Below are 22,038 nucleotides of genomic sequence, written 5' to 3'. Positions count from 1 at the left end.
AGGTATGTCTAAGGGCATATATGACCAACTATATAATGCAACTGGGGGATGTGTTCATGCACAATAGACGCATTTCACACATCCGCAGTTCACTGTCATTTTATGCATTTCTAATTTAAGCCTACAATTCCCATGTCCTAGAAAGAAGCAGCCATAGTGGGGGGAATTATGCTTAAAGGGGTATTCTCGTCTCCAAGATCCCATCCCAATATGTAGTAGGTATAATAATGAGAATAATAGCAAAATACCTTCAATTAAAAATGTAGTATAGTTCTCCTGATTCACTATGTCAATTACCTCATGTTCAGGACATTGCAGGACCTTAGGTATCCATGGTTATGACCATGAGCAACTAACTGTGACTATATGAAAGGTTGTAACCATGGATACTTAAGGTCCTGCAATGCCCTGAAAATGAGGTAAGTGACATAGTGAATCAGAAGAACTATACTACATTTCTAATTGGAGGTATTTGCTAATATTATTACACCTACTACATATAAGGATAGGATCTTTGAGATGGGAATAACCCTTTAATTTACTTAAGAGATATTAGGGCAGGATGGTGAAACTGTGTAAAAGAAAACATGTCTTTGTTGACTATAACATCCAATCACAGAGCAGCTTTCCTTTTTCAAAAGTTAAATATAAAATGAAAGCTGTTCTGTGATTGGTTGCCATAGGCAACAGACAGTTTTATAAATATTCTTCCATGCTTTCTTTGTTATTCAGACATTTTTGTAGAAGTGACAACAGAGAAAGCAGCCATATTTTAAAATTATCTACCCTGAAAATGCTGGCATAATGGCACCGATTATCAGCCGCTATCAACAACAAAAGAGACAGTTTTGAAAAAACTTCTCAGCAAATTATAATAAAAGTAGTAACAAATATGTGAGGCCCCTGGACTATCAGGTCGTCACTGAGTGTTGCACAGTCTGCCCTCCTTTGCAGTATCCACCTTCTTCTTGGTTATGGGTCCCCAACTATATGGTGTTGCCTACATCAGCTAATCAAATCCTTGGTACACTCTGCACCACACCCACCAGACACACCAGTGGATGGCTTGAGTGGAATGGAGTCGCCCACCTGGGGGGTTGGAGAGGGGAGGTCAGGAGCAGGCCTCCTAGGAAGCTATCTAGGTGGCAGACGGTGGTCTGGACCTAGAGGAGCTGGACCCCCGGTCGCAGGGGATCGTGGCAAGGGCACGGATCTGTCGAGGAGGACAGCCGGCGGCCTTGCACCATCACCGGGTTGGAACCAGGGCACAACAGGGTACGTGGACCCTAGGTCAGGGAGTAGCTTCAGGCAACCTGACAATTTACCCGAAGAGAACGGAGCCTTCAAGATACGCTCTCCACCTGCTCCAAAATCGGGGTACTAGCGCAACGAGGGGGATAGGACTTTCCACTAAAAAACAGTCCAGAAAATTCCAAGCGTGAACCCTGAGAGCAAGCTCCCTCAGTTAGCCATAGTGGGGAGCGGGACCTGGCAAGTTCCATACTACCGGGACCAACAGAGAAGTAAACATAGTGGCAGGAGGCAGGTCAGAACTTTGGTTTATCCAGTTGTCTGTGTCAGCTTATTGGAATGAGTGAGTACGCAAGTGACCCCTTCACACCCAATGGCACTCCTCCACCATCACCGAGCCCTGGGGTATTCCCCCCTACCTGTGGAGGGTCACAACACCTGGCTGCCCCTTTCCATCATCCCCGGGTACTCCCAACTGCAGCGGTGGTACTCCTAATTGCCACATACCACAGGTGGCGTCACGAACTGTGATACATCTCCCCTATAAATACCCCCTTCATTTGAGTGGCCACATGACTCCTGGGTCCGGAGACCCCTCGAGCCACCGCGGATCCGGATCCAAGCAGCTCTGCTGCTGGCACGGGGGCGGCACAAATATGGCTGCACTTACTGGTATCACATTAGAAAAAATGTCTGCATTAACTTAACTTAAATAGATATTGCCATTGTTTTATTCAGCCAATCTAACCCTTTAAGGCAGTACTCCGTCCAACTGTGTGTATCCTGACCCGAATAGCCTCATACATATCTGTGAGGCTGATAGTTTGGGTCTGGAGACCCAGAGTCAGTCTGTGCATTTAGGTCTGTACACGGACGTGAAACCTGGAAAGTTCAATACAGTATAAGGCCAGATTCATGCAAGCTTAATTCTCGGTCCGTATATGTACCACAATACCCAGACTGACCTTGTCTCCTGACCAGAACTTACGTCATATGAGTCTGTAAGTATGGGCTGTGAGGTCAGTCTGTGCTTTGGGGTCTGTATACGAACAATGAAATATGTCGGACTGAACTCGTCTGTATTAGACATCTGGACGTTCTCCTCCACAAATTCTGGACATGACGGGCTCTGTGTGCTCCTCCGCATTGCAGACGGGTGCAGGATCTTCCTTTTTGCATTGAATGAATTATTCTGTTTGGTAAAATGCACTAAATGCTGCATGCTACGATTTTCTTTCACGCAGGACATCTGTCCTCATGAAAAGTCAGCCATGTGCACTGCCATATTGGCTATGAGTCATAATTCATATAATAATCTATTTAGTGTAAGAAGATGTAAACTCTAGGTCTTTTGGTTTAGTCTAATCTGGCAGCAGTGCGAACCATAGAGCCGTTGTATCCCCACATATAACTAATATATTATAGCGGCAGTGACTACAATATATAAAACATTCTGTCCCGATTGTATGTGCGTTAAGACCTTTTTGTCCTTTCTGGCACATTTGTTCTTTCTTTTTGTCCATGTCTAGCTACCTGTTTGCTTATTTTTGCAAATGTATACACACCCTCACATGCCTAGGGATTCTCAGGATATCACTAATATCTGTAACAGGAAGGGAATTATATAATGCGTTGAATAACTGCATTCTCTGCGCATGATCTCCCATGACACATGTGCTCTATTTTTGCAGTTATGCTGCCTGTGCAAGCTAGCAATTGGACGAACGAGAAGCCACGGACCCCGAATGAGGCCGCACACTGACAGCTGTGGACTATAGCCAGTCATCCTAATCTCAGAGAGCCATATAATTAGTGTTCTGTTATGTAGTATTATTGTGTTTGAAAGGGATAGCAGTAAAATGCAGATCCATGAGCAAATGTGTTATGCATAAGTTTCTTTTATGCTGTATTTCCGGCAATGTGACTATTTTATTTGCATTTATATAAATATTGACATTTGCGCTCATGTGACTCTTTGGTAGAAATATTTTTGCTCTTTTCTTTTTTCTTTCTTTTATATATGTAAATGTAGCAGCTACTTTGTAATGCCATTTCCAGCCACAAGATGTCAGTGTTAGAAGGTCATAGAATGTCTTAAGAAACTTTCCCGCTATTTACACTTTTGCACTATAGACAGTTGTAAAGCATGGATCCCGGGAAACATACCTCTGTAATTGTGTATAATTAAATTATTTGGGAGCGTGAATGGATAACTATCTCAATATGTTCATTAAATTACATTTCTGGTTAATATTATTCAATGATTAGAATTCTTTCATGAGCTTCATATTCTCCATCGTCACATTTAGAGAACACCATCCTTTACATAATATATTTTATGTAATGTTAGTGTCAATCAGTTCCCCCCTTACGTTTACTTTGACTGGTTCACATTCGTTTCACTGCAGTTTGTCCACTTTTTCTTCTTCTTTTCTTGTAATGCCATAACCTGTAAGCTATTCTTGATATTAGAGATAATGTCTCTCTGACTGACGCTATTTAATACAAAAGGATTAGCTAAGTATCCAATTGAGAACTTATCCAGCATAACTTTTATGGCTTCATTATATTGCATTTTAAAGGGAGTTTTTCGCCAGTTTTTCGGCCTATAAGCTGCAGCCTCCACCAGTGGGCTCTTATATACAGCATTCTAACATGTTATATATAAGAGCCCAGGCCGCTGTGTAGAACATAAAAAACACTTTAAAATACTCACCTAGAAGGTCGCTCTGGTGCACAACAGTCAGATGGGTGGCGCAGTTCTCCGGGACCGGCGCCTCCTCTTTCGGCCATCTTGGCCTTCCTCTTTCTGAAGCCGGCATGCATGACGCATCCTACGTCATACACACTGGCCGACATTGAGGTCCTGCGCAAGGCAGATCAAAGTATTGTAGTGCGCCTGCGCGGGATCGGCGAGTGTGTATAACATACACGCGTCATGCACAAAGGCTTCAGAAGGAGGATGAAGATGGCAGAAAGAGGATGCGCTGGAACAGGACAACGGCGAAGCACATATGGGCCAACTTCACCGTTAGGTGAGTATTATAAAGTGTTTTTTATGTTGTACACAGCGGCCTGGGCTCTTATATACAGCATTCTAACATGTTGTATATAAGAGCCCTGTGGTGGTGGCCGCAGCTTATAGGCTAAAAAACTGGTGACCGGTTCCCTTTAACAAATGTGCACACATTGCGTTTTTGTTTCTTTTTTGAGTGCAGATCTGTCACAAAACAATTATGCCAGTAAAGTGAATGAAAATCCTGAAGTGTTGTGCACACGTTGAGTATTTTATACATGCAGATTTGGTGCAGAAAATAATCTGCAGTATGTTGGTTCTTTCAGCGTTTTCACAGCGTTTTTTTCACCCATTGACTTCAATTGGTGACTGACGAAAACACTCTAAGAACACAGGTAACATGATTTTCCATGCTTTTTTGTATAGTTATAGATAATGGAGATGGATAATAGAGATGGATAGACAGATATAGACACATATAAATAGACATATAATTGCACAACCCCCTGACATATAATAAAATAGCACCCTGTGCAGCTTAAGGGACAGCTTTTTATGAATAAATAAATGGAAAAAACATGAGGTCCCCAAATTTTTGTAACCAGCAAAGGAAAAGCAGACAGCTGGGGGCCGAAATTATGAGGTATGGGAAGGTATATGGTTATTGGGCTCATCCCAGCCTAAAAATAGCAGCCGGCAGCCATTCCAGAATGGTCGTATCACATGAGATGCCAAAATTCGGCTCTTCACCTTGGCTTTTCCCGATGGCCCTGGTGTGTTGGCAATCAAGGTAATGGTTTTGAGAGTTGATATCCACTGTGAATTGTTCAAAAACAAAGCTGGCATTAAGCCCTGGTGTTAGTAATGGAGATGTGTCTATAAGACATCCCCATTACTAACTCAGTAAGTAATAAGAAAAAACACACACAAAAATAGTCTATTTAAATAAACACTCCCCCGTCACTTTCCCTGGTTGACCATTTTATTGAAAAAAAAAACAAAAACGAAGTTTCCATCCAGGTCCAACGTAGTCCAGGGAATTTGATGTTGTCCACAAATGGAAACCTGAAAAACTTAAACAGGGAGAGATAAAAACAAGAGACCGTCCCTCTGTCCCTCGTTCACCAATTTACTAAAAGCAAAATTCCCATGCAATTCTGACCTAGTCCACCGAATCCAACATAGTCCAGGTCGCACAGCTTGTTTTTTTTTGTGGTTTTTTTTTTTTTTTTTAAATAAACTATTTTTTTTTTTTACTTGGTTAGTAATGGGGATGTTTGATAGACACCTCTTCTTTACAGACATCAGGGCTTGATGCCACCTATGTTTTTGGACAATTCAGAGCTGACATCAACCCCAACTGCTATTGGGGCAGCAGGGCAGTTGAGAATAGCCGAGGTGAAGTGCCAGAATTGGAGCATCTAATGTAATTTGCCACTTCTGAGGTGGCTGCCTGCTATTTTTAGGCTGGGAAGGTCTCAATTACTATGGACTTTCCCAGCCTGATAATATGAGCCCTCCACTGTCTGCTTTACCTTTGCTGGATTCAAAGGTTGTGGTGGTGGTGGTGGGGGGAATCCACACATGATTTATTTATTTGATCATTAAAAGCTGTCAAATATGTTCCACAGGGCACAATTTTATATGTTGGGGGGTTGTGCAATATGTCTGTTTGCCTCTATCTATCTATCTCTATTATCTGTCTCTATAGCATTAATTTCTGTCCAAAAATGCTAGAAAAATGCAAGTGAAAAACGCATGCAAAAACACATTGAAAGCAGGGCAAAAATGCAGCAAATCGCTTGTTTTGCAGCTGTTTTTCCTGCCAAGGTATGCGGAAATGGTGCAGGAATTTCTGCACCCAAATACTCAGTGTGCACACCTCCTAACTCTCTCTCCCAGAAGGGAAAAAAGTTGCTGTTGTTAGTACCACCTACTGGAAGTAACTATATTATAAATCAATGTCCAACCCTAAAAAAAAACATAACACCTTGAAACATAACCAGGGACCTTAACCAAGCCAGACACCCATTTAAATCTGTTTTAGGGAACCTAAAACCCCCTTACACATGAGGCTAAAGTTAGCCAATCCTGCCTGCAGTCTGTGTATGTGAGCCTCCAATTGATGTCGGGGAGAGAGGGGTCCGAGCTGTTTAATTGACTGATCCTTTTGTTCATTGCGGAGATAAACTGCTGTGAGAGGGGTCTAGCCGTTGCGCTTTCATAGAGATAACAAGAGCACTGGGCTCTGTATGGGGGAATCGGGGGAAATAGCCACAGCCAGTTATCTAATGTGTATAGGGCCCTTGCCCTGCCTAGTGAGAGAGGCTTTTTTTTCCCCTTAAAAGAGCTTTTTTACATATTTTTCCCATTGCATATTACCAATAAGACTCCATGCATAATTGGTCTCCTTAAGGCCAAGGTCAAACGAGGGTATAAAGCATGTTGGATGCTACTCACCCATTCAAGTCCATGATTGCGTGTAAATCATCAAATTCCATGACATCCCAGTGCAGTTCAATTTTCAAGGACTGACACAATGGAGGAGATGGAGAAATGTTGTTCTCCATCTTCCCCTCAGTGTGCTCCGATTTTCTTATATGAGAGAATCTGATCATACTGTGCTGACACTCAGTTCGGAGTTTAATCGGAGTGTCATTGGCATAACTAATCTGATTCTCTTGAATGAGAGAGTCTATGATCTCATGCATCCAACAAAGCCCTTCTATGTAGAGACTGATAAGGGGCAATTGTTGAGAAACAGCTGAAACTCAAAGGAGAAAATTTGTGATTAAAGCGAATCTTTTGCATATCAATTCAAATGCTGATTTCTCAGTAATGGAGGAGTGAACTTGCCATGTAAAAGTATTGCTGGACCTGTTTTGGAAAGAGCAATACGCACATTGTTGGTTATAAATGACTTAGTGACAAAATGTAGAACTGGTGGAGGAAGGTTGAACTAGAGGGACCTAGGTCTTTTTTTTCAACCTAAGTAACTATGTAACATATAACCATTTTGGAGGGTAAAATCAGGCTATCTTTATGGAGGTGTCAGGTATCATAGTCAGTGGCTAATCAATTATTTGGCTGACCGTTATTAATGAACGGGTATCACCCTTCCCCTGTATGAATGAAGTAGTGTCCCCTCTGAATTGTAAAGGGCTGCGGAATATGTTGGTGCTAATTAAATAAAAATTATTATTCATGTGCAGTGCTGCTCCAGTTCAACGCCCTCTTACACATTAAAAAAAAAAAAAATCTTTATTTTTATATAGTGCTAACATATTCCGCAGCGCTCCACATACATCAGGAACGCTGTCCCCATTGGGGCTCACAATATAAATTCCCTATTTGTATGTCTGGTTGTTGGCTGAATAGTCTTTTGGTTGATGGCTATCTCCTCCGACACTCTGTGAAAAGCTGCTGCCAGGCTCCTATGGCTGTGGCTTATATGATGGAGAACAAAGGGATCAGGCAGTGAAACTCCAGCAGGTCGGATCGTTCTCTCTATTGGGAGTCCCTCATGCATATTAGACTGTCAGCTGATATGGGAGTGTTTGACCCATGAATTCTTTTGTCTAATGTGCGTGGCCGCCATAACTCGCTGCGATATCAAAATAACTTGCATATTTGTTCTCTACATCTGTAATCTCATTTATATAAAACTATGAGAACTCAAATAGCACAAACTGTCCATAAAAACCCAACTGAATATCTGGGGCTATTAGGAGTCAACAACACATCTGTGAGGTTTGGACAGTAGTGTGGACTAATAATAACCTAATTCCAGGGATTGGATCCAGTTTATTACAGGACAGTACTCTGGGAAAAAAAAAATGAATGAAAGTACATAGAGTAAAGCCTGCTTTACACCATACGATCCAGCATACGATATCGTATGCGATCGTACCCGCCCCCATCGTATGCGCTGCACGTTCAATTTGTTGAACGTGTTGCACAAACGAATAACCCCCCATCACCCGTACTTACCCGTCCATACGACCTTGATGTGGGCGGTGAACATCCACTTCCTGGAGTGGGAGGGACGTTCGGCGTCACATCGACGTCACGCGGCAGCCGACCAATAGAAGCAGAGGGGCGGAGATGAGCGGGACGTAAACATCCCGCCCACCTCCTTCCTTCCGCATTGTGGGCCGGGAGCCGCGGGAAGCAGGTAAGCTGCTGTTCATCGTTCCCGGGGTGTCACACACTGCAATGTGTGCTACCCCGGGTACAATGAACAACCTGACGTTCAATTTTTAGGAATTGAACGGCGTGCATGCGATGAACGTTTTACCGTTCAATCGTAATCGCACGTAGCTGTTACATGCTACAATGTAACTTACGATGCCGGATGTGCGTCATTTACGACGTGACCCCGCCGACACATCGTAAGATATATTGTAGCGTGTAAAGCGCCCTTAACTGTCACACATTTATATTTGTATAATGGCAGAAAAATAGTAACCATGTATAAGCGCAGGTTGTAAAATCCACCTCTCTCCCTTCTAAACGCTCAGGCATTGGTTGTCTGTGAGCTCTAAAAATGGCTACCATGGACCAGATTAGCAAAAGCTTCTCCATTTAGTACATAGCGGGGGATGTCCTGGCTTTCACCCTTTAACCTTTTCTCAAAGATCTGGATTTACATAGGGCATCTGGATGGGGGCACAGAGTCAGCTGCTGGCCGGTGGTGCAGGCTGGAAGGGGTAGTCAGGTAGCCGGATGAGAACGAAGAGGACAATACTGTACAAAATAAGCACGCAAAAGAATGGTCAGGAAATGGGCCGTGGTCCGACAATAGGGATACCACAAAACAAGAGGCAGCAGCTGAGACCATATGACTGAACAATAGTAAAATAATTCCAAATAAAACAATATGTTGCAGCTTCCCGCAGGGATGAATAGGGATGAGCGAACCCAAACTGTTCAGGTCTTGGACTGGAACACGGACTAAAAAAAAATCTGTGTCAGAGTTCGGAGTTTGAGTGATGTTGATATGTTTATTAAAGTTTGTTGAAAGTATGCAGAGCAGCCAATCAACAAGCCTTATTGCATCCCGAAGTTGCCTGTCTGCTGCTGTGAACAAGAAAGCAAAACGGGGGCAATTGCACTGCAAACAAATGTGGATAGGTAATAAATTAAAAAAAAAATTAATGTGGACTCCTGCCTATTTTTGATAACCAGCACAGGTAAAACATACAGCTATGGGCTGCAACCCTCAGCTGTCAGCTTTTACCTGGTTATCAAAAATAAAGAGGATTAATTATTTAAATAACTTAAAAACCAGCGTGGGCACCCCCCCATGCGAGGGCCTGTGGGGAGTGTTTATTCAAATAAACTATTTTTTCCTATATTTTTTTTTTTATAACTCTAAACTTACGGGGTTGGTAATAGGGGTTCTGATAGACACCTATCCATTCTTAATACCTGGGCTTGATGCCAGCTGCCCATTTACATTTGGCATCAACGTTAAAAGTATTACCTCGATTGCCACTGTAACAGGGCAATCTGGAAGAGCCGGGCACAGCACCATAATTGGCGCCTCTAATGGAACACCACTTCTTGGGAGGGCTACCGGCTGCTATTTTCAGGCTGGCGGGACAAATAACTATGGGCCTTCACACCCTGATAATACCAGCCTCCAGCTGTCTGCTTTATTATCAAAAATAGGGCATAGCTCATGTCATTTTTGTAAATTATTTATTGAAATAATTTAAAAAAATAAAACCGTGTGGGATTCCCTTTATTTTTGATAACCAGTCATAGTAAAGTTGACAGCTGTGGGTTGCAGCCCTTAGCTGCCTACTTTACCCCCGCTGGTTAGGCGGGAGGCCACGTCCCTTTTTTTTTTTCTATTCCCTATCCACATTTGTTTGCATGACAATGTCCCCCATTCTGCATCCTTTTGCAGCCCCTTGGCCCTTACTACGACCATTTTACAGCACATAAGTTCGGGTCTCCATTGACCGATATGGGGGGTTTGGCATCCAGGGTCAAGTTTGGGTCCCAAACCAAACTTTTTTTTTTTTTAATAACATCCAGCGAGCCTGAACATCAGTGGGTTTGCTCATCACTACTTGTGAATTATGTTCTACCCACACCCCTGTTTAAATTCCAATTTTACTGTTAAATAGTAAAAGAACTTATAGAACCATGACGCACTGTTTTCCCTATAGTCAGCAGGACAGTGCGGCAGCGGTGGCCAGTCCGGGCTCCTAACTATCAGCAGCTCCACTCTATTGACACCTAGTATAACAGAGCTAGTACTGACTACAGACACCCGGCAGTACAAGTGCATATAGCAGCATGCAACTAGTCTAATAACAGTAAAGGGTGCTTTACACGAGACGAGCTATTGTGCGATTCATCGTCGGGGTCACGGTTTTCGTTACGCACATCCGGCATCGTTCACGACGTCATCTTGTGTAACACCTCTGAGCGACGCAGTATCGCTCACAAATCGTGAATCGTGTACTCGTCGCTCAGTTTCAAAATATTGTCTATTTAAAATGGCGCCGGTTGTTCATCGTACCTGGGGCAGCACACATTGCTCCGTGTGACACCCCGGGAACGATGGACTCAGCATACTTGCGGCACCCGCCGGCTATGCGGAAGGAAGGAGGTGGGCGGGATGTTTATGTCCCTCTCATCTCCGCCCCTCCGCTTCTATTGGCCGGCGGCTGTGTAACGTCACTGTGACGCCGAACGTCCCTCCCACTTCAGGAAGTGGACGTTCGCCACCCACAGCGAGGTCGTCCGGAAGCGTGTGACGGGGGTTAAACGAGTTTGTGCGCCATGGGCAGCGATTTGCCCCTGACGCAAAAATGACGGGGGCGGGTACGATCGCTCGTGCTATCACACGATAGATCGACTCGTGTAAAGCAGGCATAACTCTGGTGGCAGGTTCCCTTTTACCTCTAACACAAGTCATTGTATTTAATGCAACTAATAGTATATGGAGTATTTTTACTTTAAATGTACAATTGCCTTTGCGTTAGTATACAATACATATAAAAAATGTAATAGATTTTCTTAGTATAGTATATCACAACTGAACTGTAAGTCTCAGCAGCCATTATACTTTGTTGTATAATTTAGTTCTTCACGCTTTATCACAAAATGAAATAAATATGTCCCCATTTGGTGACCATACGAGTACAGAAGCTGCATCCATGTCACTGCTGCAGGAGTCCACTAATAACTGACAGCCGGGCACAGAATCATGTCTTGGAACAGAGCCGCCACCTTTCTACCTTTCGCTTGACCCTCTTAAATGAAATGTATCTCGGATACGTTTTTGTGAAACTAAAGTGTTTTTTATGAAGTGATTAAATAATGAAAAAGTGATTGCTTACTGCCAATGTCTGTTTTCTTGGCAGCAAAACAAATTGTTATTCAAATCTCATATTTTCCTACAGAAATAAAGCATCTGATGTATATTATTCTCCTTGTGGTTGTTTTTATTACCGTGGATGTTAGCGGGTAATGAAGCAGAAGGGATTTAGTGATCTTTTACAATCTGTTTTATGGGGAAGCAGAGTAATAATAGTGGTATTACTTCCATCACATGGTCTACGACATATTTGCAAGAGGGCACAAAAAAGGAAAGCTCTTCATGTTGGGATGAGGTTAAGCATTGTAGATTCAAGTTGCTGAGTCTGTGCCATTTTTATGGTTCTAGTTCTCAATTATGCCCCGACCACCGCCCTTCTCTGATAAAACCAGGGCTGATAACTTCGGGACTGTCCGTCCTTTCTGTGTCAGAGTGAAGGGAAGGAGATGTGACTGTGACTGCTAAGGATCACCTTGAGAAAATAGTTGGTCAGTTGCCATTTTCTCAAATTGCCACTTATAGTCAGATTTTCAAAGGGTCACCATTTTTTGCCATACAACGCACATATATTAAGCCATACAGTACCAAAATCTGGATTACCAACCATCAAGAAATCCCAGAACAGTCTGGAAACATAAGGCACTTTTGTCTTGTCCTTTTAAATTTTTATTTAGTTTTTTCAATGTCTCTCTAAAAAAATATTGTAACAGAAAGAAGACAGTTGCACTAAGTAGTGCTAAGATATGGGGAACAATGAAAATGGGAATATAGACATGCAACACTGCTATGAAAAACGTGTAAAAATTGAGATACTTGGCACCTAAAAATAACCAGTTTTATGTGAAGCCAACAGCCAAAAATATTGTTGTCCAGGATATTTTGATAAGCCGTCCAAAAAATAAGTCACGTTGGCAACCTTGGCTGAAATAGAACCTCCAACCTGTGCTAAAAGCTATGCAGTATCCAAATAATAGCCTAATACCGCAATACAGAATACCGCCGTTCCGTATCTGCTTTTTACAGAAGCCAATTTAAAAATGATTTTTCTATCTTGCACTTGTGAACCAATGTTCCTATTATAATCTTGCATGGTCGAGAAACACACACAAGTCCAACCTATAATCTTCATAAGAACACCTGTTCCCAATTATCAAGAAAAATGGGTAAAATGTCTGTAATCACCTGATAAATAAGCAAAACTTTATTTCACTGAGTAATTGGACTATTTAAAAATCAACTATTTAGAGGGAATCTGTCAGCAGGTTTTTGCTACTTCATATGAGAGCAGCATGTTGTAGGCAAAGAGATTCTGAAAGTAGCCACATTTATGTTAGATCACTGTGTGCAGCTGTTCCGACTTTATCTGAGAATTGAGTGTAGCAGAGCTGGGAGCTGGCCCCGCCCACTCCAGGCTCTCAATAGAGATTGTGCATTGACAATGAGGTGTCAATCACCGCAGAAGGCGTGCTGGACTGGTCTGCAGGAGGCACTGAATCACACCAATATTAATTACAGAGCAATAAACCATTTAGTATGAATAAACAGTTAGCGCACAGATAAGAGAAGGACAGATATTTTTATTTTTTTAACCCTCGCAGCTTGCTATCCTCAGCTTACATTGCAAAATCCTGGTGATAGATTCCCTTTACAAAAAGCAGCTCTTCACCCTTAATCTTGCCAATAGTGTGCATTGTATATGGTGACGGAACGATCAGCATTTGATTGTACTGATCCAGTCATTGCTCATTGGCCTGTGTAAATGAGCACCAAAAGACTTCAATATCAACAATCAGTAATTGTTACTGGCGTGAAATTAGCTGTAGTGTACGACCATATAAAATGTTTTTTTCCATGGATTCACATAGAATTAGTAAACATGTCCCACCACATGAAAATATGGTGCTCTACACATCTAATTTTCTGCTAAATGGAATAATTAACCTGCTTTCCTGGAATTTATGTTAGTGCCATCCAGGAACACCAGGGATGTCTGCCAATGTTACAAGGACTTGGTATTAATGACATGAAGTGATATATGGAGTTCTGTGAAGATGTGTGTAGTAAGTGTCAAAGTTGCAAAGCTTTAGTTTTTAATTCATCCTGTCACTGTCAGCGCTCAGAATGACGGACACCGCAGTAAACTGTGCAGGATAAGGTCTACTAAGGAAATAAGAGCCCCATTCAGAACACTGGTGTCTTTCATTATAAGCAGGCAGATATCTGTCCAAAGGATCACTTCTAATGAAACTGTTGGCGTCCTCCTAGCTGGATCATTCATGAAGGAGCCAATTTAGTGTTAAAGGGAACCGGTCATCAGAAATTTAGCTATAAAGCTAAAAGTTCCCCCCTCTGCAGCTCCTGGGCTGCATTCTAGGAAGCTTCCTATAGTTTTTGTGGCCCCTTTTATTCCAAAATAAATACTTTACAAACTTGTACCTTTTCGTATGCAAATTTCTTAAATCTTCCATGGGGGCGGGCTGCCTGATGTACGTTGTTGTCCTCCTGCCGATCTACGCCACCCCCGAACGCTGAATTTCAAACCTCAGGACGCCGCCCCTGGGCGCCCATGGTCCCGCGCATGCGCTGTGCTACTGTAGCGGTGCCGTGCACTGTGTGCACGTGTGACCGCTAGTGACACTTTGCGCGGGCACGAGGTTATGGGCGGCGCTGTGAGTGTCATCAGCAAGTGCCGCCCATAACCTCGTGACCGCACTTTCCCCTCTTCCTCCAGCGTTCTGCGCAAGCGCTCGCTGGCCAGATGACCGGACGTCACCTCCTTCCCATCCTGCTCAGCAGCAGGAAATAGATGGGAGGAGCGGACGGAGCAGTCGGTGCCCGCGCAAAAGCGTCACCAGCGGTCACACGTGCACGCAGTGCACGGCACCGCTACAGTAGCACAGCGCATGCGCAGGACCACGGGCGCCCAGGGGCGGCGTCCTGAGGTTTGAAATTCAGCGTTCGGGGGCGGCGTAAATCGGCAGGAGGACAACAACGTACATCAGGCAGCCCGCCCCCATGGAAGATTTAAGAAATTTGCATACGAAAAGGTACAAGTTTGTAAAGTATTTATTTTGGAATAAAAGGGGCCACAAAAACTATAGGAAGCTTCCTAGAATGCAGCCCAGGAGCTGCAGAGGGGGAAACGTTTAGCTTTATAGCTAAATTTCTGATGACAGGTTCACTTTAAGTATTTTTAATGCTTGCTTTTTTGCTTTTATTATGGTTTTCTTTGTACTTTTTCCATTATTTTTTCTTAATGTGAACAAGTGTCAATGTAGAGGAGATTGTGTAAAAAAAATGAAATTAAAAATCAGTAATTCTAATGGGAAAAATTAGGCTATGAGCCCCAATAGGGAACATGAACTTTGTAACGCCAGCGTTCCTGCAGTGCCCCGTTCCCTCCTCCCAGCAGGGGTGACAAAGTGTTGACTCCCCACAACCGGCCATCGGTGTCCTCCCTGCTCCTCTTACCTGCCCTGTCTGGAGAGCTTTCTCTGTCACAGGTCCTACACATGTTGCGCAGGTCTCCTAGCAGGATCCTTAGGGCATGCGCGTGCTCCCAGCCTCTTAAAGGGACAGCTTGGGCACCCTAAATTGTCCTCAGCCTAGGGTTGGGAGTTTGTCTATTTAAGGCATCATTAGGTTGCTAGTGTGCTCTGTCCTCCTAGCTTACACAGTCGTCCTGTCAGTCTCCAGTACTGATTCCTGCTGATTACTCTGACTCCGTCCGGCCAGTCTCCAGGACAGATTCCTTGTTGCTCTAACTCAGACCTGCCTGACCATCCCCATACATATGTCCCTCACCCTTCGTCGGCTGCTGCAGTTGCGGGGACTGCCCTGGAGTGGTAACTGGTGTCTACTGACAGCCCAGGCAATCGTCCCCATCAGAGGCTCTGCAGAAAACCCTTTCTGTACTTAGTCATGCCTCTTCAGGTTAATCCCAGTAATGGCGCAGTCCACACCCACCAGCGTGACCGTATACATTGTCAGTATAGAGCTATAAGACCTTGTCCCACATAAAATAATGGATTTCTAAATGGAAATCACAATGGAGGCTGTAACCAGGAATTATTCTTGATATTAGGAAAGCGCAGTGGTTCAGTGGTTAGCTCTGTTGTTTTCAACACTGGGGTTCTTAAGGCCCAGTCACACACAACGACTTACCAGCGATCCTGAAAACGATGCGACCTGATGGGGATCGCAGGTAAGTCGCTGGGAGGTCGCAGGTGAGATGTCACACAGTCAGATCTTACCAGCGATGCAGGAACAATACAGGTCGCAGTAGCGACCTGTATAACGATCTCAGCAGTCACTGTGGCCCTGTCACAGTGTCAAACACAGCGATGTGTCCTGCCCAACAGGACATCGCCTTTGAAGAAAATGGCCTGGACCATTCTGCAACGACTAGCGATCTCACAGCAGGGGCCTGATCGCTGGTAGGTGTCACACATAACGAGATCGCTAACGGGATCGCTACTGCGTCACAGAAACCGTGACTCAGCAGTGCTCTCGCTAGCGATCTTATGTGTGACGGTACCTAGTTTAAATCCCATCAAGGACAACATCTATAAAGAGTTTGTATATTCTGTAGTTTACTCCCACACTCCAAAGACCACCTGATAGTGAATAAAGATTGTGAGCCCTTATGGGGGCCGTAAAGCGCTGTGGAATTAATGGTCATATATGAACAAATAAAATAAACATAGCTTGATATCTACAATTAGTAAGGTCTTCCTTTCAATTCAAGGTAAAAAATAGTTACAGAAACCAATATTCTTTGGCCAGGAGCAGCATATTTTTGTCCTGAAATATGGAGAGACTAACTATTCAAAAGTTTTCCCTGTGCTTAAGGACTCTCATGCTCCCTTGAAAAATTGGAGTATTTCTGAAAATGTATGTGCTGGGCCTGTGGACAAATCAAATTAAGTGTATCTGGGTTTTATCAGTTGCCAAATGCCCCAAGTTACAAGGGTATATCTCATCCTGACAAGACAGTCCCTCAGAATGAAATCAGCGCAGCAATTGGTTGATGACCACTGGTCCAACTTTTCATGTATCTTGGCTTTAGTATTTGCTAAAGGGCAAATTTAAAGGACGGAGTGCTGGCTGAAGTTGTCCTCACTGCCCTGTTCGGTCCAGCGTGAATGACATACTGGGGTCCTTCATATCTTTTGCTCAACTTTACTTTTGATGTTACCAACTATATATTTTTTTTGCAGTGGACACTTCTAGTCGTATTACATGTTAGCCAAAGCAAGAGTGACAATACTCTGCAGCTTTATACTATGGGTGATGAGTGTCTAGTTGGGGGATTGGGACTATGTTTCCTCCATATGCTGCAATGTGGTATGTGGACATGGGCTGACCTGATGGGACCCCCAAAGTAATGCAGCACAAGATATTGGCCAGTTAAGTGACACTCATAAGCTGGATGACTGGTGTGTTCAGGATCTGCCCCGTCTTCAACTGAATTATGTTTCCCATTTCCTTAGACGTCCATTATTACAACATCTCTGGCATATACTGTCTTCATTAGGCACATTATACCGTCCCCCTTATTTTTTTCTATCTGGACAAATAAGACAGGAAATGTTCTAAATTTCCCTTAGGCCCTTCTTCAATTCTGCACGTCTACATTTCATTCACATTGGAATCAGTTGCAGATGGATAATAAAAGCATTTTATAGTGAAGTTTGATATCTTTCTACACATTTATTCCCATTTTACAAAGTGCAATATAACTTATTAGCTTGTTGTATTACTTTGAGGCTTAAATTGGCGATACAATTTGTATTAATGCTGTAGTATTTCATATAGCGTTATTGATGATGATTGTAGAAGACTTATACACACAATAGTTGAATGTGTTATTGGTTTATGTACTTATACTTGACCAAGTGTCTATAGATGGGGTTTATCTTGACTGGAATGACTTTGTTTTAGTGAACTATTAGTAGTATTTTTGTTATTGTAACAGACAAATTTGTCAATTCACAGAAAGTTACTGAGCGAAGAACATGGGGACGGAGTCAATGCCATCAGATGGCAGAGCCACAGCATGAGTCAAGCATCGACTGCCAACGAAAATCCAGCTACAGTCAAGTCCTTAATCAAATCATTTGATGTTGGACCCCAAGGTAAGCGGGTCTACAGACTAGATTTGCATTTTTTTTAAATTCTGGGGGAAAAAAAATAGTTATAGAAAAAATACTATTTACAGTGCCCAAGACTCTGACAATTAATAGATTGGTCAGGAATACTCTCCGCTGATGTCACGCGTCTGTACATTGGGGTGTTAAAGGGTTTTTTGCCACAAACAATGCTAATTTTACCAATAATTTTAATCAATAGATCTTAAGGGCACTTTACACGCAGCGATATCGATATCGCTAGCGAGCGTACCCGCCCCCGTCGGTTGTGCGTCACTGGCAAATCGCTGCCCGTGGCGCACAACATTGCTAACACCCGTCACACATACTTACCTGCCTAGCGACGTCACTGTGGCCGGCGAACAGCCTTCTTTCTAAGGGGGTGGTTCGTGTGGCGTCACAGCGGCGTCACTAAGCGGCTGCGCAATAGAAGCGGAGGGGCGGAGATGAGCGACCGGAACATCCCGTCCACCACCTTCCTTCCTCATTGCGGGCGGCCGCAGGTACGGTGATGTTCCTCGTTCCTGCGGTGTCACACGTAGCAATGTATGCTGCCGCAGGAACGACGAACAACCTACGTCCTGCAACAGCAACGATAATCGGGAAAGTAACGACGCGTCAACCAACAATCAACGATTAGGTGAGTAATTTTGATCGTTAACAGTCGTTCTTGTTTCACACGCAACAACATCGCTAATGAGGCCGGATGTGCATCACGACATCTCGTTAGCGATGTCATTGCGTATAAAGCAGCCTTTAGAAGAATAATTTATACAATTGAAGGAGCTGTGGTATGATCAGACCATGTCTTTGTACGGTCAGACACGGCGATTACATCGCACATAGCTGGGACACATATATGATTATCTCAGCACAGGAACACTTTTTTTTTTAAACACTCAATTGTGGAAATTATTATTCCAAGATCTGTCGCGATCATGAGACGCCATTGGGTTGCCATGGCAGCACGGGGTCAGATGATGAACCCTATCGCTGCCATGATGTGTTTCCTGTGAACGCCTGCAGAGTGCCGACACTCACAGGAGAACAGCATTTTTCCTGATTAGAGGGAGGCTGAAGCATCGCTCTTATCAGGAGAAGTGATCGGACTATGCAGTCATAAAGTCCCCTAAAGGGACTAGTAAAATCATTAAAAAAAATGTAAAAAAAATATCTTGGCGAAACCCCCCCCTAAAAGTTAAAATCACCTCCCCTTTTGTCCCATTGAAAATAAAATTATAATAATACACATATTTGGTATCGCTGCATTGAGAAATGCCCAATCTATCAAAATATAAATTGGTACACGGCATAGCGAAAAAAAAAGAAAATCAAAACTACAGAAATGCAATAACAGGCGATCAAAACGTCGCATCTACTCACAAATGGTAGAATTATAAACAACAGCTAAATATGCAAAAAATAAGCTGTCACTGAGTTCCAGATCCCGAAAAATGAGAACGCTACGGGTCTTGGAAAATGGTGACAAAAGCGCAATTCTATTTTTTGACGAATTTCTGATTTTTTTTTTTTTAACACTTGGATAAAAGTAAAACTATACATGTTTGGTATCTACAAACTCGTATTGACCTGGGGAATAATTTTCAAAATAGTGATCACGGTAAATTAAAAAAAACAAAAACATTTGTGCAGTTGCACTTTATTGAAATTTCTCCACAATTGAAATTTTTTTACTCATTTTCCAGTACAATATGGGGCAGAATGAATAGTGGGATTCAAAAGTACAACCCCTCCCGCAATAAAACAAGGTCTTATATGCTGATATTGACGGAAAATAAAAAGTTATGGGTCTTGAAAGAAGGGGAGGAAAAATCTAAAACAGAAAATCGCCTGGGGGTTAAGGGGTTCAAGCCTGTACTATTGAACTGTATGTAACTTTATGTGTGCTTATTTTTTACATTAAATTTTGTGAAAATGTTTAGTTTTTCTGGAAAAAAGGTCTTAGACTTGTGACATAAAATTTCTTTCTCTAACAGTTGGTGGTGGTGCAAATATTCCAGTACACTCTGCCCCCCGAAGTCCCCTGAGTGGGATTCCTGTACGGACCGCCCCGGCTGCAGCGGTATCACCCATGCAGGTAGATATATTTCCATTGTAACTGTGCTACAAATCTGAACATATACTTCACAGAAATGACAAGTGCCTGATATATGACAATATCTAAAGTACTTTAATATTTACAATATTAAGTATGTTGGCCACTTCCCAGTGAAAATTACTAAATGATCTACACTATTGTGTACAGTCATGGCGGACCCTAACCCCCTTTATTTCTTACTACAGCATTCTGTTTTGGGCCCCCATAACTATTGTGTCGCATTGTCAACAGCTTCCATGTATTCCATTGTACTGTATGGTGGTGCTAAAATCATAACTGTGTCCTGTATCTGCCAACGCAGCATAGGCAACAGTCAAAAAGAGGTCATATCGACAAATCATGTGAATATCACCATCTTGGAGCCTTGGATAAGTGTTAGGCTATGTGCGCATGCTGCGGATTTATTGCGGATTTTACCGTGGATTTGCTGCAGAAAATGTGTCTAACATTGCTGCAGTCATTCCCCAGCAAAACCTATGGCTGTAAAAAAAATGCTGTATGCACTCTGCGTTTTTTTTATACCTGCGGATTTACCTGCAGAATTTCCGCTGCGGAATTAATGTGCATGTCACTTCTTTTCCGCAGGTACCTGCGGCTTTTGCCATAGATAATGGTAAAAATCCGCAGGGACCAACCTGCGGAAAAACCGCGGCAAATCCGCATCAAACCTCGGCAAAACCGCATGCGGATTTCATTGCAGTTTTGGTGCTTTTTTTTTATCGCGGATGCAGGATTTTTAAGAGGGTCCAGATTTTCCTTGAGAAAAGGTCAATTTCTAGTGCGCACATAGCCTTAGACACAGTGTTCACTGTATAGATACAGACACATTGAGCAGTAGAGGACCCTGATTTTGGGGTGCTGCAGTAGAAAAATTAAAGGCTTAGAGTCTGCCATGACAGGACAGACCAGTTTAGGTTATTTTAGTCTTTTGCTCCATTCATCAAAGCTCTTATGACAAAATTCTGGCGTAAGTCTTTGGAAATATCACAAAGTTTTGGCACTAAAGTTTTGAGACTTTTGCCAATCTCACACCTTTTTTTCCCTCCAGCTTCAGCAAAGTGGGCAGAGCTGGGGGGTGGTAGCCCCGCTTATCAAACTTAGAACAAGCTCATCTTGTCTGGATTAAGATTGTAGTAAGATTTCTGATTGGGTGACACCACGTTTCAGATGTGCTAGATTCATTAAGAGGCCTGCACCTTTTAGTGATTCGGGAGTGTCTTCCTCTACCACTCATCCTTATTAAGACTATCGTGAAAAACATTGTTCTTGATGTATCGGGGCCTATGTCTCAATGTGGCTAACCACTTTAAAGAGGACCAACCACCAGGATTTTCATATAAAAAGTAAAAGCAGTGCTATACTGGCGGTATCATGCTGATTCTATACATACCTTTAGTTGTGAGATCGGATGTATACTTTCTGAAATATAAGCAAGTAAAGTTTGTGAAATGTAAAGTTATTTGATGATAGGTGCAACGGAATATGTAATAGGTGGGTCGGGTTTTGCTAGTTATTTCTGTCCCTGTCTGTCAGTCTGTCCTTCTTCCCCATGTCTCTGTTATTACAGGGGGAGGGAGTAATGACAGGGTGGAGGAAGGACAGGCAGACAGACAGGGGCGGGAATAACTAGCAAAACCTGACCCACCTGTTAGATATTCTGTTGCACTGTTATTTGATGAGAGGTGCATTTCACAAACTTACCTGTATATCAGACAGTATACATCCGATCTCACAACTAAAGGTATGTATAGAATCAGCATGATAGCGCCAGTATAGCACTGGCTTTAGTTTATATAGGACAATCCTGGTGGTTAGTCCACTTTAAGACGGTGAGTGAATACAGTAGAGGGTGCACAGCTTCTTAGAATGGACCCATATAGCTCTCAAGTACTGATTACTTACTCTGAATGTCTCCATATATAATGAGATATTCTACCTTAAATACAGAATAAAGGAAAGAAAAAAAGAAGAGAACAACGGGGCGCCAAATCTAAGTGTAGATGTATGGAAGCACAGATTGTATGATCATACGAATTTTACACTCACCGTGCAGATTTCTTCTGTTTTCGCTAGTATGATCCGTGTAGTGGATCAACTCTCTTATTAATCCTCCAGTATGCAGCACGAATCCTCGGGAAAAACAATGAGAGTCCTGAACGGGTGCTCC

The 22,038-nt window shown here is 42.9% G+C and overlaps 1 protein-coding gene across 5 annotated transcripts in view; it reads left to right on the top strand.

Annotated features, from left to right (window-relative positions):
• Positions 1-22,038, top strand: part of SPECC1 (sperm antigen with calponin homology and coiled-coil domains 1) — a 533,597-nt gene that overhangs the window by 369,679 nt on the left and 141,880 nt on the right. For 3 of the 5 annotated variants that reach the window (XM_075335209.1, XM_075335211.1, XM_075335212.1), the window contains 2 exons: positions 17,601-17,740; positions 19,750-19,850. In XM_075335209.1, coding sequence (XP_075191324.1) covers positions 17,601-17,740; positions 19,750-19,850 — 241 coding nt within the window. Of the gene's footprint in view, positions 1-2,942; positions 8,320-17,600; positions 17,741-19,749; positions 19,851-22,038 lie in introns of those variants that run through there. The other 2 variants (XM_075335214.1, XM_075335213.1) reach the window with 1 other exon arrangement.

This window comes from Anomaloglossus baeobatrachus, chromosome 2 (assembly GCF_048569485.1).
Source record: "Anomaloglossus baeobatrachus isolate aAnoBae1 chromosome 2, aAnoBae1.hap1, whole genome shotgun sequence".
NCBI classification, from domain to species: domain Eukaryota; kingdom Metazoa; phylum Chordata; class Amphibia; order Anura; family Aromobatidae; genus Anomaloglossus; species Anomaloglossus baeobatrachus.
The sequence above is the reverse complement of the archived record's forward strand: the minus strand, read 5'-3'. Positions and strand labels throughout refer to the sequence as shown.